This window comes from Myotis yumanensis, unplaced genomic scaffold (assembly GCF_028538775.1).
Source record: "Myotis yumanensis isolate MYYU_CA2020_CCGP unplaced genomic scaffold, mMyoYum1.0.hap1 SCAF_3, whole genome shotgun sequence".
Lineage (NCBI taxonomy): Eukaryota > Metazoa > Chordata > Mammalia > Chiroptera > Vespertilionidae > Myotis > Myotis yumanensis.
In genome coordinates this window covers 43057540-43075721 of record NW_027223754.1, presented here as the reverse complement: position 1 = coordinate 43075721, position 18182 = coordinate 43057540, and the positions used below count along the sequence as shown (strand labels likewise).

At 36.7% G+C, this 18182-nt stretch overlaps 1 protein-coding gene and 1 pseudogene across 1 annotated transcript in view; both read right to left on the bottom strand.

The window, feature by feature from the left end:
• UGGT2 (UDP-glucose glycoprotein glucosyltransferase 2) overlaps positions 1–18182 on the bottom strand; it is a 162014-nt gene that overhangs the window by 81798 nt on the left and 62034 nt on the right. The window contains exons 16-20 of the mRNA XM_070408745.1: positions 12430–12561; positions 4033–4197; positions 3556–3679; positions 3361–3459; positions 530–624 (exon numbers count right to left, since the gene is read on the bottom strand). Of these exons, the coding sequence (XP_070264846.1) occupies positions 530–624; positions 3361–3459; positions 3556–3679; positions 4033–4197; positions 12430–12561 (615 nt within the window). The remainder of the gene's footprint in view (positions 1–529; positions 625–3360; positions 3460–3555; positions 3680–4032; positions 4198–12429; positions 12562–18182) is intronic.
• LOC139006298 (heat shock transcription factor, Y-linked-like) lies at positions 14773–16337 on the bottom strand (annotated as a pseudogene).

Here is an 18182-nt window from a genome sequence, read left to right as displayed (position 1 = left end):
CTGCATAGCAAACAGAATAGCGTGGAAATATAGTATGTGACTTCAGAGACTAGATCATGAAAGACATTGTGACTTTTGGTTTCCATCTTTAACTCTTTGTCAATCATTCGGGGGAAAGCCAGCTGTTCCCCAGGACACTTAAGCAACACTTAAATAGTGGTCTACGTGGCAATAGGAAGAAGCATTCTGTTACGGCCAGTGAGAAACTGAGGTCTCCTGCTAAGAGCCATGCAAGTGAGCCATCTTAGAAGCTGATCCTCCAGCTCCAGTAAAGCCTTCAGGTGGCAGCAGCCAAAATCCTGACTGTGTCCTCATGAGAAACCCCAAGCCACAACCACTCAGCTAAGTCACTCCTGAATTCTTAAACTCCAGAAACTGTGAGAAAATAAAGGTTTACTGCTTTAAACCACTAAGTTATAGGGTAATTTGTTATACATCAATAAATTTACACTTAGTTAATACAAAGCAATTTCATAAAATATTTTGGTTTATGTTTCTTGGGTGCTTTTATCTAGGTAAACTTACTCACCATGTGCTTTAATGCATTCAAAAGCAATTTTCTCCCAGATGGTGTGTCAAAATCAGCAATAATCCAGAGAGTAATGGAAGAAATTACATCTTCGTCTGAAAGTTTCAAATGGTTTAGTTAAACTAATTCTTTTTAAAACAAAACTAAAAGCAGAGGACATATCCAGTTAACAAAATTAAAAAACAACAATAAATAGTAAAATTAGTCTTTCAGAAAAGAAGCAAATGTTAAAAATTATACACGTACAGTGACATAAAATGCTAGAAATGTAATTCATGATATAAGCTCTATATAAACTCAGGTACCAAGAAGAAAGAACAGTCCCTAAAGGACACACTTGTGGGATACTTCTATGAGTAGAGAAAGCTGTATTATGCTTATCATGGTTCCAGTGTTGGCAAGCAAAACTGCCTTCTAGCTATATTTGTAAAAAAATAAAGAAACTGATATGTATATCCCCATATATAAAAAAAACCCCAGTACAATAAGGTTTATTAGTAGATACTAAAAACAGCAATATCTTATTAGCTTATGATTCATTAATTCAAAATGTCTGGCTTTTATTAACTTGGTCTAATTCACATCATCTCGTGCCATCAATATCAGTATAATTCTTTTTCTGAAAAATTTGAAAATTTGATGCCACAGAAAGAAACAATTTTAATTCTGACGTTACAGTTAAATGCATTTATTTCATCCAGCTTCAGGATATAACATTTGAAATGATAGTTATCTGGTCACCATTAAAATCTATAGAAAGATTATTCTTTCAGATCACATGACCGACTTAAAACAGTTATAAAAACTTTGCTGTTCTGTAGATCAGCAAATAGCACATTCTTTTAAAAGAATAAAGGTAAAGAATTCTGGTGCCCTCTCAATGTCAGCCCTTTCACCATACAGTAGTAAATGGAGAAATGTTTCAAATGTGCTAAGTAAATTATAATTTTTTATTTCTTTACACATTTACATAACTGCAAATAAGAGGAACTTACGATGCTTCTCTGTTAATAAAGTATTCCTTTAAGCTGCACGAAATTTAAAGGCTAACTTACTCTGATGCCCAGAAATACACTCCAGAACCTGACAAATATTTATCCTATCTTTTATTTCCTATTTCAAACTCCTTTTCTTTCCCGTCATTTTTACACATTAGCCTACCATAAAGTGGAACTTTTATTTTACATTTCATTATGTGTTGGGTTTTGTGTAGACAGATCATTTTGTGAACATAAAATCATGAATAAATTAGAAGGTAATTTGGGGGCCATCTGGTCCAAAGTTGGATGCACTCCTTACCACTCTGAAAAACTGGTTGTGTAGCCTCTGCTTAAATCTCTCTCTGATAAAAATTTACCCCTTACTACATAGTTTATTCCATCTTTAGATCACTCTCATTGTTAGAAAGTTACTGCTTTAATACTGAGATACAAATAAGCCTTCTTGTATGTATTGGCTCTCATTTTTCTCCCTACAGCTAAGCAGGTCAAATAAAATAAAGCAAGACAAAAAACAACCAAACTTTAATTAGCTCATCTATCTTATAATTACCTATCTTATCTCATCTATCTGATAAGATTGAAAAATGTATGGCCCCACTGCAGACTTCCCTATCTAGGCTAAATTCTTATTTCCAAATATGTTCCTGTCTTGGTCTCCTTTCCTTTGGTTTGACCCCCAAACCTAGGCAAAACATCCACATATTTTTTTACTTTAATATGTTTTTATTGCTTTTTTAGAGAGAGAGGAAGGGGGAGACAGAGAAACATTGATGTGAGAAACATTTATCAGCTGTGTCCTGCACGCCCCCGACTGGGGATTGAGGCTGAAACATGGGCATGTGTCCTGACAAGGAATGGAACTGGCAAGGCTCAACCAACTGAGTCATTCCAGTGGGGATCCACATGTTATAGCTTGCTTTAAAAATAGGCAAAAAAAGTAAGATGAACCCCTCTGCATTTATAATTAGCTAGGATAGAAGGTATTATTTTCTTATGTCAATCCTTATATCCTAACACAGTGGTCGGCAAACTCATTAGTCAACAGAGCCAAATCAACAGTACAACGATTGAAATTTCTTTTGAGAGCCAAATTTTTTAAACTTAAACTATATAGGTAGGTACATTGTTATTAACTTAATTAGGGTACTCCTCAGCTGGCCTTTGCTAAAAACGTCCTCAATCTGATTGAGGTATGTTCGCTGAGGTCGACCCCTTCCAACTCTCCCATCCACACTCATCTTGTATACTTGTTTCCTCTATCTCCTTTCCGAAAACAGACTTCTGAGCATGGGCCACGAAGTTTCAATCGCACTGTACGTGCGCGCCCGCCCGTAGTATTTTGTGGAAGAGCCACACTCAAGGGGCCAAAGAGCCGCATGTGGCTCGCGAGCCACGGTTTGCCGACCACTGTCCTAACAAATTACAAGCTCTCAAATTGAAAACCAGGCCTCTAGTCAAATATCAATATATAAACATGTATTATGGCCCTGGCCTAGCTGGTTTGGCTCCATTGTTACAGCGTCATCCCACAGACTGAAGGATCTTGGGTTTGATTTGGGTCAAGGGAATGTACCTCGGTTGCAGGCTCGATCCCCTACTCTGGTCAGGGCACCTGTGGGAGGAAACCAATTGCTGTGTCTCGCTCGCATCCATGTTTCTCTCTCACTGTCTCACCCCCTCCTTCCTCCCTTCCACTCTGTCTGAGAATCAGTGGGAAAAATATCCTCGGGTAGAGATTTAAAAAAAAAAGTATTATGCAAACACCTTACCAAAATTACAACATTTTGCTACTTTAAGAATAAATTTAGGAAAATAAAATATGCTTATTACCTTCATGGGTTAAATAATACATGTTCTCTGCAATTACAGCACTCTTATCTTGTGAGTCCAAGAAAAAGAAAGTAGAGAAATCTTCAACATCTGTAGTTACTGAAAATTTTCATATTAAATAATAAATAATGAATTAATAAAACATTCACAATTCAATAAGCATTTGTAGAAAAGAAAACAGGAGAATTATTTTACCTGATGTAGATATTAAATTAAGGTACTGCCCTTCACTGTACAAAATCAAAGGATTTATACGAGGTACAACATTATTTTTATCCATAAGGAAATCAATTGCATTTGTTCGATCATTTAATGTGCCCTAAAATAACAAAAATATTATTTAGGTAATAGAGGCAATTTATATGCATATGTTTTAAAGTTATGCAGAGATTACATTTAAAGATACTCCGTATAAAATAAATCAATAAATAATATGTGATTTAGGATTCTCATAATAAATTTTCATGTAAAACTTTGAATTATCTTTCCAATGAAGCAATTTTTAGATGTAATTATGCACAAATAAAGTTAATTATTAATTTAAAAATCACTACTACATGATCAGGATGAAAATTTTTACAAAATTAACTTTTGCTATTAAAATATTTCTTAATACAAAAATTCATTTATAAATATCATTCATCATATATTTTCTCATAAATGCTTACCTACCATAAAAACTTCCCTTTGTAAATATATGGTCATATCCATCATTTTTTGAAGAAGAGCTCTTTCTAGTTTTTGAATATTTAACTCCTCATGGTTAAAGGATTCACCATTATAAAGAGCTTGAGGCAAAGGACCCAGGCCAGTCATCTTATAAAAGCTTGCTCCTGCCTATTTAGTTAAAAAAATATCAGAGTTAAACAGAATATGGTTTTCTAAAAAAGAAATACATAAGATAAAGAAGGGACACTGCCACATCTTTATATGTCAGAGAAAAAAATGTTAATTTTGATAATTTTACCCAGCCTTTTAAAAGATTGTTTAAAAGAAAATTTACATAGAGCAAGAGTCAGGGAACTTTCTGTGCAGGGCCAGATACTAGTAATACATATTTTAGGCTTTGTGAGCTATCAGGTTTGTCTGTGTCACATTTACTCAACTCTGATGTTATAGTGTAGAAGCAGTGATAAACAACACAGGAACAAACAAACATGGCCATGTCCCCCAAAACTATGAAAACAGGCAGTGGGAGAGCTAGATTTGGCCTAGGGGCTGTAGTTTGCTGACCCTTGATATGAACTACGATACTTACTTTTTAAAAAATACCATTCCCCAGGATCAGAGATTCATTTATCCCTATATTTACTTGTTTAATAAGCATTTATTCAATTCATGCCACCAGCATCCAGACTCTGTGAATACAGAACTGAAAGTTTTCCCTCAAGTGGTTCATATATTTACAAACAAAATGCAGGCATGTACAAGGAGCCCAGAAAAGAAGCATCTAACCATTTGTGATGGATAGGAAGGTATCAGAGAAGGACTCTGTGAGGGGGTAACACCAAAAAAATCAAAGGATGAGCAACATTTGCTAGGGAGATGAAGTAGAAAAAGACATTCCAAGTGAAAAGAGACAGCCAAGCAAGTGGGGGGAGGGAGAGAGAATAAGGCATATTTAGGCAATTGCAAGTAATTTGCTGTGTTTACAGTGGGGAGAGTGCTATATGGGGAGAGCTGTCAAATATGGGTCAGAAGAGATAGGCAGAGGCCAGATCATGAAGGTCTTCAACATTGGGATTTTTGTCTTCTGAGTGATAAAGCATCACTGCACACTTCATTCATATGCTATTCTGTACCATGTATTATTATAATTATTATACCCAGCACTCTCACAATTACTTGATGAAGCTAAGTATTCTGATTACATCCATTTTACAGGTGATGAAACAGATATAAAAACATAAAGTCACTTCCAATGTCACATAGCTACTACATTTTGGAAACAGAATTTGTATTTAGATCTAACCAAGAGTCTGAATTGAACTCTTAACCACTGGACTATGTTATATCTGCATTTATTGAGCACTTACTACATGTTAGACTATGAATGCATATAAATGATATTCAAACTCTTTCCTAAGAAAACATACTTTAACAGAGGGAGAGATGGATACATTAAAAATAGGTTTGATTATAGTACACAGAGGTGCAAAGAGCATATAATCAATTCTACCTAGGAAGAGGATTCATGACAATATGATCAGATGTTCTTATTTAAAAAAGAACACAGTATCAACAATGGAAGAAGGTGGGGGAGCATGCACTGGGCATGATGGGATGGGGGCTACTGCAATAGCATGGGAAAGAAAAAGCAAGGGCCAGAACAAAAATCAGTGGTAACGGGCCAGGTGAGAATGAGGCAGTTTCTAGAATATTTAGTGGGAAGAACTTGATCTACTATTTCAGAGAGTATGAGGGGAAATAAGTAGTTTAGAATGGCAATAGGTGTCCTGGGAGAATGACTGATTCCACCCTCTAGATAAGGCAAAAAAGAAAAAGGTTTGGGATAACAAAGAAGATCATGGGCTTGGTTATAGGTTACTGTGATTTAAGATGCTTATGGGCACTAGGCAGTTGCCTACCTGGGTATGGACCTCAAGAAAGATGTCCCTGCTAGAAATACAGGCTCTCTTCTGATTTACTCTATCATTTCCAATTAAGCAAGCTGATCATTACAAAAGTTTTAACTACCAAAAATAAGCCAATGACACTAAATTTTATACTTTTAACCCACACCTCTTTCCTGAGCTATAGACACATGTATCTAATCATTTATTTCATATTTACTCTGGAAATCTCACAGGCACCTTAATTTCAATATGTGAAAAACAGTACTTCTGACCTTATTTCCCATTTGGTTTTCCCTCCACCTTGGCAATAGCATCACAACTCTCCTATAGTTAGTTGCTCAACTGAACCCTGGGAGTAGACCTTGACAATTTCTCCTCTCTCCTTTACCTACTCAATCCAGCAGCAGGTCTGGGGTTGTACTTCCTAACCCAATTGTGTCTATTTTTCTCTGCCTCTACTTCCAAAAGTCTCAAGTTCATCTCTCATTTTGAACTCCTACCTACATGTTTCCTAATCTGTCTCACCACATATAATTTTACTCCCCAATGATCCATTCTCAACAATGGAGAATGTTTTGTTGTTGTTGTTGTTGTTTTAAAAAAGCATTACCACTGTCACTTAATATCTTTTCAGGTTTTTCAGTTTCCAAGGTCTTGTACTGTTGGGTCCAAATTAAATATTGTTCCCAAGGCCCTGTGCAATCAGGACCCCAGCCTACTTCTCCAGCCTTGTCTTAGGAACTTTCCTCCACAGTGCCTACATAACACAAATTTGCTATCTGTACAGCAGCAACACCAATTTCTCTTAGTTTCTTCACAACTCAGGACCTCCTAACATTTCCTCCTGAATGTTCATCTACTATCACTTCCTGTTTTCTTTCATCCAACTCTTCGTCCTACTTCAGGACTCATCTTAAATGCCACTGCTTCAGAGAAGGATTCCAATTCCCATTCCAGAGCCCTCCTCTTTCATTCTGCTGTGTGACTATGGGACTCTTCCAATGAAGACTCATGCCCATCAATTCAGGGAATTTCTTATGCTATTTCTCTGATGCTTTCCATTCCTTTGTTTTGTTTGTTCTTTCTGACTCTTCTAAATTGAGTCTCTAATTGCTTACCTTTCATTCTTGTTTTTCACTTTTTTTGTCTTTGTACTATTACATTTTTATTTTATTTTAAATTTTCAAGAGATCTTTGTTGTACTCTATTCTTTAACCTCTGTGCCTAGAACATTATAAGTACTCAATAAATATTTGTCAAAAATACAGATAAAGTTTGGATTGGATAGAGAGAGAAAATTACACGAATATGAGTTTGTGGAATAAAGGCCTAAACTCATTTATTTGCTTTGTGATGTAGGAATCAGAATGATTTCCTAGGCATGTAAAGTGGAAAAGGGTTTGATGGGACTGATAACTATTTAGAATAATTTTGGGATAGTATTCACAAAACCAGAGGTCCTATGAGGGGGAGCAGCAAAGCCACAAGTTCAGTTTAGAGAAGGAGGCAGGAACGACTACAGAAGGGCATTCTTGGGGCTGATGTGTGCAAGAGAAGGTGTTGGTTTGTTAACTGCTATGTTTGCAAGAATTCTGAATAGGTTATTTGATCAATCTATGAGACTGAGTAAAAATGTGGAGTAATTCTTAAAGAAAAAAAAAGTTAAGAAATGAAAAGACAATCATAGTATTTGACTTACTAACAAGGAACACTTAAAAAGTCTCACACACTCTAAATATTCACTTAACCAAAATGTGTTAACAACAGATCTCTTCACCAGCTGGTATGCACTGCACAGGCCTATGAATTCTTAATGGATTGAAGTGCTTCTGTACTAGTGGCACAGTGGTTTCCCCCATGAGAACCATCTGACCTCTTTCCCAGACTCTCCCTGTCAACATGTATCACCCACTACAGGGTAACTGGCTCAGCACAGGGCCTCCTATGTCAGGCCTGGTTGATTTTTTCTGAGTGGTTTCATTTGATCTTGAAGCTACAACAGTTTTTAGATATTTTAAGTAATACCAATGAACGAAGAGGAGACTAAGTAAAGGCAGGGAGGTAGAAAAGATCTCAATTCTCAATTATGATAACAAAAACTCAGCAAATAATATCTAAAACTCAAGATATGCTATACAACTTGAGGAATACAAAAGAATAAGAAGACAAGATTCCTTTTCTTGAAGTACCTACAGTCTAGCTGGAAGTTAAATGTATATCCACATAGGACATGGTAATATTGGTTTGTGAATACCAATATGTAAGGATAATATCGTGTTATTAGATATTTTTATGGCAACCCATAAGTAGTATATTTTGGCTATGTAATATTATCTCAGCTTAAATGCATTAACATCACAGCATATACTGTCTAGAATAAGCAACTAAATAAATACATTTCCTTCTATATGCAAGTTAGGTTATAAACAATATTTTAAACTTTAATATATAAATAAAACTTTATTTATATATTAAATAAAATTAAGTGAGTACCTTAAATATTTCCTATCTAGATATTCATAGGAATGTATTTTATTTCAATGCACTTAATATCCTCAGGAATGCAAGTGTTAACAAAAGACTTTAAATGCTATAATTAATTTGAACCAGAAGACGATCCTTAAGAAACAAAGCATATACAACAATTTAGTGAAAAATCAAGTAAGTGGTTCCCTATTGACAAAAAAAGAGCAAATTAACCAGAAAAAAATTTTTTACTCTTGAATGAGAAATGATCCTTCGTATCAACATTATGCATCTATCAGTCATGCTTAGGAGATATGATACTTGCAGAAGTTTTAGTCCCTGTGGAGTATAAGTATGAATAGAAATTGTGCTCTACCACTTAGTAACAAGAAGTAAAGAAACCACATCTATTTTTAAAAAAAAGAAAACATTATGTATAAGTATGGAAAACTTCCAGGACGCCTAGAATTAACCCATTAAACAGGCTGATATTAAAACCCAAATGGTGCAACCTTCTGCTTTCACCCTGTGCAAACAGATCCCTAGTATATATAAAATTTCACCGTGTTTCCTATTCCATAAGCTTAATCATTACAGGAAATTTCAGTTCCTTCCCCTCCATGATTCAGAATAATTAAAGAATACTCATAAAAAAGAATTCTTTCTCAATTTTCCATAACGCCATAAATAACTTTCCTAAAAGAGATGCCTCTATATAACTTGGCTCTAAAAGAAAGCTCATGTTGGTTGTCTTTTAAGTGTGTTTTTTAATTATGTGAAAATATAGTAATGGGGAAAAACCACTAAAACACTTTCTCATTTCAAAAATAACTATTTGGACCCGGCTGGCATGGCCCAGTGGTTGAGTGTTGACCTATGAACCAGGAGGTCATGGTCCAATTCCCGGTCTGGGCATATGCCCAGGTTGTGGGCTCTATCCCCAGTATGGGGTGTGTAGGAAGCAGCTGATCAATTATTCTCTCTTACCATTGATGCTTCTATCTCCCTCTCCCTCTCCCTTCTTCTCTAAAATCAATAAAAATATTTTAAAAAATAACTCTTTGGAAAACTATTCTTAAACTAGTATAACTAAAGAAAAGAAAAATCCATAATTCCTACTGCACTGTCTTTTCAATCACATTGAGACCACCAGTCCTTTGGCTTCTTGGCTTTATGTCCTATTCTGTGCAGCCTGCACTCAACAGATTGTATTTGTGGGCTATTCTGGGCTAATGTCAGACCCAATTTATGAAACTTCAAACTTAGAGTAGTTTATCCAATTACCTTCCTTCGCTCAGCTATTTTGGACTTTCTTTAAAACTGAGATTGATGCCCCTGAAACTTATGGTAAGCTTAAGCATCATAGCAATTCTTTTACATGGTTTTACTCTAGACCAGCGGTTCTCAACCCGTGGGTCGCAACCCCTTTGGCGGTCGAATGACCCTTTTACAGGGGTCGCCTAAGACCATCCTGCATATCAGATATTTACATTACGATTCATGACAGTAGAAACATTACAGTAATGAAGTAGCAACGAAAATAATTTTATGGTTGGGTCACAACATGAGGAACTGTATTTAAAGGGCCAGAAGGTTGAGAACCACTGCGTCTAGAGACCCTTTCATCGTCTCCAGAGCAGCAATTTCTAAAACATCATAGCTCTCTTAAAGTTCCATTTCTTCCACACACTCCCTCACTTTCAGATGGCCTTCCCTCCTCATTAATTCGTTCAACAGATATTTACTGATTACACACTATGTTCTGCTCACTAGACATTGGGCCTACAACATCCAATAAGATACATGATTCCTGGTCTCATGGACCTCAGTCTAGTGAGAAGTCAGGTACTGAACTATCTATATATATAAAAGCCTGAGAGACCTTTACGACCGGAACAACTGGTGGCTATGACACGCACTGACCACCAGGGGACAGACACTCAACACAGGAACTGTGTTGGTCAGTGCGCTTCCACAGGCAACCTCCTGCGGCCAGCCAACCTCCCCCAGTCCTTCCCCACAGCCGGCGGTCAACCTCCCGCGGTCCCTCCCCCAACCAGTCCCTCCCCCCTGCCAGACAGCCAATCTCCCATGGTCCCTCCTCCTGACTGGCCAACCTCCTGTGGTCCCACCTCCTGTCCCTCTCCCGGGCCAGCAGGTCCCAATCAGCCCAGCCCCAATTGGCCCAGCCCTGATCGGCCCTGATTGCTGGCCAGGCCTACCTAAGGACCTCACCCATGCACAAATTTATGCATTGGGCCTCTAGTTAATTATAGTTAGCACTAGAGGCATGGTGCACGGATTCATGCACATTGAAAAGAAATTAATTAGAAGAAATATTTTAGAGGCCGGGGAGGGACTGCAGGAGGGCTCTAGGGTATGTCCGCAGCGCCTTGCCCATCCCGATCAGGACCATCGGGCCAGGGAGGGACTGCGGGAGGGCTCCAGGGCATGTCCGGCCCATGTTGCCCAGTCCCAATTGGGGCTGATTGGGGCCAGCCAGCCAGGGAAAGACAGTGGGAGGTTGGCCAGCCAGGGAAGGACTGTGGAGAGGGCTCAGGGCCTGTCCATCCTGTCTCACCCACTCCCAATCTGCTGGACCCCAGCAGCAAGCTAGTCTAATGTTTGGAGCATCTGCCCTCTGGTGGTCAGTGCGCATCATAGCGACTGGTTGAACGAATGGTCGAACACTTAGCATATTAGACTTTTATTATATAAGCCTACAGGCCCAGTGTGCAAAATTTGTGCATGGGGGAAGGTCCCCTCAGCCCAGCCTGCACCCTCTCCAATCCGGGACCCCTTGAGGGATGTCTGACTGCCGGTTTAGGCCCGATCCCACAGACTGGGCCTAAACCGGCAGTCGGACATCCCTCTAACAATCCTGGACAACTGGCTCCTAATGGCTCACCTGCCTGCCTGCCTGGTCACCCCTAATTGCCTCCCTGCCGGCCTGGTCACCCCCAACTGCCCCCCTGCTGGCCTGGTCACCCCATGCAGCCTGCTGTTCAGTTGTTTGGTCATCCCTCACTAACCCCTCTGCCAGCCTGGTAGCCCCACGCAGCCTGCTTGTTCAGTCATTTGGTCGTCCCTCACTAACCTCCCCCTGCTAACCTGGTTGTAGGCAGCCATCTTGTGAGGGCATGAGGGTTAATTTGCATATTACTGCTTTATTATATAGGATTACACAGGAGTGTAAGGTACTATTTTAGCATATAATGGAGCAACTTAATCTGATTTCAAGGGTTTAAAAACACCTCCCCAAAGTTTTTCCCATAAGTGTTACTTCTCCCCTCATGTAATATTAAAACCAAGAGCTAATATGAGCTGGAGAAGAGGGAGGGAGTATCTGTAAACATGGAGAAAACATGGTGCAATCCCTCTGATGAGAAGGAGGTGACCCATTCTTGATATAATGAACTTGAAATAATGCCAGCGTGGTTGAAACAGAAAAAGCAAGAAAGAGAGTAGGAAATGAGACTGAAAAATTATAAGAAGGGGCCAAATTTGGCAGGATTTCTACAATGACTTATAGTAATTCTGTACTTTACCATTACTATTGAAGAATTTTACATATAAGAGTGTCAAAATTAGATCTTTTTTTAAAAAAACACACTTATAACACACTTAAAAAAACCCATGGAGAAATCTTGAGAACCAAATGAGCATTAGAAATACAACCCCAATGATGCTGCTTTACCTAAGTCTGATTCCTATCCTAACATTTATCTAAAAAGCCAGCTTTATTTTTTCCTAAGAAAGCAGAGATTATATCCTTTAAAATTCTATGCTTAAGTTTTCTCCCCTGTAAATCCTGAGAATTATCCTTTTTTTTGGTACTTCTCAAAAAGTCAATTTTGGAAATGTAAATACTGTACACAACATTGTGTCATTCAAAGGTCTAAAATTTACCTTCTTTTTGAGGGACTAAAATCCAAATTGTGAGTTATTTATATTAAGATAATTTATTCATAAGATTATAATAAAAGGGTCTTGGAGCATATTTTTGAAAACTTGAAAACCAAATTACCTTTCTTTTATTATCATATCTAGAATCAATTCCCAAAATATCCAAAATATTAGCATGAGGAAATTTATCTTGGAGAACACTCTTCACATTATCCACCGTGAGTATATTTTGATTCTTTACTTTTTGATACATCTGTGGAAATAAAGATACTATAATTAATTTTCATCTTACAGCAGTTATTTTATTTCCCTTAGCATGCAGATACATTTCTATATTAAATATATTTAACATTTTGTAAGTTCTAAATATACTATATACATATGAATACACACCTATGCATATAGGTAAGTTAATCATTCTAAGCATACAATATATCATCTTGTAATATAAACGGTTTTGTGAAATTCTATAGCTTTCACAAATACCATAACAAGTTTGTTATATTCAATTTTGACCACTGATTATTAATAAAATGGTTATCTTATTTAAAAAGATTAAGTATAAAATATTTTAAATGACTAGTTTCAGAAATGCTTTCTTTTCATTTCTAATTGCTCTGCAGTAAATACTATGATTAGATTTTCTCTGCACTTTCCTTCTCCCCACAGTCTCAAACATCTAAATGCACTTGTGTAATGTAAGCTGTTACTCCTTTATTATTATTATTTTCTGTTTCATTTCTCTCTTCATTATAGATCTTCTACTATGACCAGACACTGTTCTAGGAAAGGATGGGCATCAAGAGAGATGTCATCTCTGAGCAGATGACTTAGCCAAGACATACTAGTAAATATGAACAGTGAGCTAACAAGACATTCTGGGGAATACACAATACAATATACAGATGATGTATTACAGAATTGCACTTGGAACCTATATTATTTTATTAACCAATGTTACCCCAATAAATTCAATAATTTTTTTTTTCCAAAAAGACATTCTGGGTAAAGAAACTTCTAAGCAGAAGGAATTAGTAAGTAAAAATACCATTAGGTAGCATTTTGATAGATCAATTAAGAACATTCTTTTTAGTCCCAACTCAAATACTGCCAGAGACAATCTCACATTATGGCTGACAGAATCCCCATGTTATTCCTCATAATGAAGAATTAGCATTCTTACTTGTTTTCCTTTTATCACTGTAAACTTTGTAACCTATTCCTTTAGGAAGCACAGGTCTGTAATTAGATCATAGTTTACTTGTCTGAGCATCTCAATTTATGGGTATTTTCTCCTCATATCAAAGCAGAACATGCACTATGATTCTAATAACTAACCCCCCCAAAAAAGGTGAAAAGTTCAGGCTTCAGAGTAAACATAAATAAGAATTAAAAAATAAGATTTTTGAATTAAGCGAAAATTACATATGAAAAGTCTTTGAGACTAATCAGTTACTAATTTTTACTAATCAGTTATTTAAAAATATTAGATATTCCTAAGTATCTACGGTAGCCAGAATGCCTTGCATAAGCCACTTAGATACATAACAAGTCAATCTTCTTATACATTTTTTAAAAATTCAAAACTGTCATGTAACTTGGTAAGCAAAATAAAAGTATATATATTATGAGGCATAAATAATAAAATGGACAATCCCCATAACCCAGGAAATGGAACATCATCAGTGCTGGTAAAGTACATCTTCCCTCCCAATCCCATCGTGCTCTGCTCCACAGATGCAAGCATCTTCTAATTTGTATTCACCATTCCCTTACCTTTTAAGTGCTAGATTTTTACCTGAATGTATTCCCATGCACTATAGTTTTGTTTGCTTTTGAACTTGAAAGTGTATGGCAATATGTTAGCCTTCTATGATGTCATTATGCTTCTAACAAATGTGCTGTTGCATATCATATTCCATTATCTGAAGAAACCAAATTTTACCCAACTGTTTTACTACTGATACATATCTGTACACACACACACACACACACACACACACACACACACAAAGACATAGATACGCATACAAAAATGTATATATACATATATTTTTCCTGTTTGTTACTATTGTGGATGATTCTGCTAAGAATACTTTCCTATGGCACAGATAAAAGAATTTAGTGTGTGTGTGTGTGTGTGTGTGTGTGTGTGTCCAAAGAGCATGCAAATGTAACTTCAAATTTTGAAGTACTAACAGATTGTTTTTCGATGTGGCTGCGCCAATTCATACTGTTACAGGCAGTGTAACAGAGTAAAGGCATTCTCACTGCTCTACATTTTCAACATAAATTTCGGGCTTTCTTAATTACCTCCAAATTATAAGGTATAAAATAATATCTCAGGGTAGTCTTTCTCTTATTTCTGAAATAATTATCTTATTTACTTACCATTAATTGTAATAAATATTTACTTACTGCTTTGATTTCAATAAATTTTAATTTATCATTAATGTATCCTCTTGTATTTTAAATAATCTTTTATGTATTTCTTCTCTTAGGTTGTTTTGTCTTTTCCTTTCCTTTTCTTTTTTTTTTTTTTGCCTTTTCTATATTTTATTTGTATCTGTCGTTAAATTCCCATCCTTATTTAGGTCCTCATTTGATTCATCCTGGACTATTTCACAATCACTTAACTTTAGTTTCTCTTTTTTCCTTTACATTTATAGTTTTCTTTTTAAACAATTGATTAAATATAATTCGCTTACATGGAGGCATGTTAGTCACATGACCCTCTACTCCAGAGTGCTTCTTGTTGAAATCTTGAAACAATGAAGATGCTGGAGAAGCATTTTTTTTTTAAATATTAGAAACATGGATTAGCTGCCTCCTGCATACCCCCTACTGTGGATATGCCCGCAACCAAGGTACACGCCCATGACTGGAATTGAACCTGGGACCCTTCAATCCGCAGGCCGACGCTCTATCCACTGAGCCAAACCGGTTAGGGCTGGAGAAGCATTTTTAAAAAAATATATATATATTTTATTGATTTTTTACAGAGAGGAAGGGAGAGGGATATAGAGTTAGAAACATCGATGAGAGAGAAACATCAATCAGCTGCCTCCTGCACACCTCCTACCGGGGATGTGCCCGCAACCAAGGTACATGCCCTTGACCAGAATAGAACCTGGGACCCTTCAGTCCACAGGCTGATGCTCTTTCCACTGAGCCAAATCAGCCAGGGCTGGAGAAGCATTTTTAATCCCAATTCTTCTTTTCATTCTTACTAGAAGTTGGGGACAGCTTCATTTAAACTCAGAATTATGAAAAAGCTGTAACTTGGTTAAAACAGAGACTTCTTTTTCTTTTGTCAGAAAGTTAGGTAGAGAAGCAGGTCTTTGAAAATTCTGTCGCATTTTACTAAATCCAAAAAGGTTACGCTGGTGAAGTAAACTTTTCATACTATCGGTTTTAAATATTCTGTAAAGGCCTTTCTTTCCAAAACTTCTTTCTTTCTTTTTTTAAAAAAATGTATTTTATTTATTTTTTACAGAGAGGAAGGGAGAGAGACAGAGAGCCAGAAACATCGATGAGAGAGAAACATCAATCAGCTGCCTCCTGCACATCTCCCACTGGGGATGCGCCCGCAACCTAGGTACATGCCCTTGACCGGAATCAAACCTGGGACCCTTCAGTCCGCAGGCTGACGCTCCATCCACTGAGCCAAACCGGTTTCGGCCAAAACTTCTTTCTTAATGAGTTCTTTATTAATCACTATAGAAGGTCCATCCTCATCCCACCACATAGACTTCAACTGAACACTTTCAAATATTTTCCAGTTTTCTGGGAAAGGTCATAGAAAGAAAATCATTATCTTCATCTGGCTCAGAAGCACAAAATGAGTAACATGGTCTTTTTTATCAAGGTTATTTCATACAAAACCTGATAGGTGTTTTCTTCAATCATACTCAACTCCAAGTCCCCAGGGCATGGGTGATCACATACTGTCTATCTAATGGAGGTTTTTGAATCATTTCATTCATCTTTAGTAGAAACAATTTAAATTTCTGAAGAAACATGGGCCATCTCAAATAAACTTTTCTTCAGCTGCCTTCCACACATATCTGCATAATTTTGAACACTGCAGCTTCAAACCTGTCTTGGCAGGCCTACGCAGATAAATTCTTCACACCATCACAGTGATCCTCAATCTGAGTTGCTGCAACATCACAAAATAACTGGTCCTCTAGCAATTAAATGTAACATACAGCCAGTGTTTCCTTCTCACTCTATAAATGTTATTCAGTTAGAATAAAATATAGGCCAGTTATTTATGCAGTCACCAAAAAATGAAAACTGCAAAACTGTATTGCTATAAATAAAACATGTATATAATAATCTATTTGGTCCTGAAATAAAACCAATTTCCTCCATTCTTCATACAAACCCTTACTAAATTGGTGCCAATGATAGAAGACTGGTAAATGAACAATTAAAAAATGAGTTAAATAGCCCTGGCAGGTGTGGCTCAGTTGGTTGGGCCACAAATAAAGGTTGCTGGTTTGATTCCAGGTGAGGATATATGCCCGGGTTGTGGACTTGATCCCTGAGGCGGGGGGGGGGGGGGGCGTGCAGGAAGCAGTGAACAGATGTTTTGTTCTCAGATCAATGTTTCTTTCTCTGTCTCCCTCTCCATTCCTCTCTCTCTTGGGCTCTAGTGGAGTGGCTAGAACTGTGTGAGGAGAGTCTGGGGTTGGTGGCTCCTCAGAGACAGCGCAGAGAAGACAACCTCCACTATCCAAGTGCTGAGTCATTCCCCCTGTATTTTTCTTTTTGTTTTGTAGAAAATCTGTATACCATGGGATATAAATCTTTTATTGATTATATATATTACAAATATTTCTTTTGCTTGGAACTTATTTCTCCTTACTTTATGATATCATTTGATAAATGTTGGTATGCACTTATAATACAGCTAAATTTATCAATATTTTCCTTCAGACTCATGACTTTTTAAGTGTAATCCAGGAAACTCTGACCTCCTTTGGGGTCGTAATTTATTCTAAAAGTTTTTAATACTTTGTTTTTCACACTAAACTTTTAAGCTGAAATGATTTTTATTTAAGGTGTGAGATGTTTATGTTTGTATTGTTTTAATCAATTGTCCAGACACCAGCAGTTGAAAGTCCACTCCGACTTACTGTAACATCACTTCTGTATTTTTCAGTTTTGGAGGCCCCTTTGGTTTATATATCTTTCCCTTGAACCAATACCACACTGTCTTAATATAACTTTATGGATATTACCTGGAACAGCCAGACACATTTTATTCTTCCTCAAGAGATACTCAGCAATTCTGGGCCTTTACTCTTCCATATAAGTTATATTTATTTTTCTATTTTATTTTACTTTTTTAGCTTTGTTGAAGCATAACTGACAAATGAAATAGTAATATATTTAAAGTGTACAACATGATAATTTGATGAAATCCTATGAAATGATTCCCACCATCGAATTCATTAAAACAGCCATTTACTCATTTTTCTTTTTGGTAAGAACACTTAAATTCTACTCTCTTAGTAAATTTCAATTATATAATACAGTATTTCCAATCATAGTCACCATGCCGTACATCAGATCTCCAGAATTTATACCTCTCGTAACTGAAAAGTTTGTACCCTTTGCCCAACATCTACTCATTTCACTCATCTTTTGGCAACTACTTTTCTACTGTTTCCATGAGTTCAGCTTTTTTAGATTTAACATATAAGTGATATTATTTAGTATTTATCTTTACTCTATTTCATTTAGCATAATGTCCTTCAGGTTCTTCCATGTTGTTGCAAATGGCAGGATTTCCATCTTTAAGGCTGAATAATATTCTTCTGTGTGTATGTACATACATTTTCTATTTCCACTTATCCATTGATG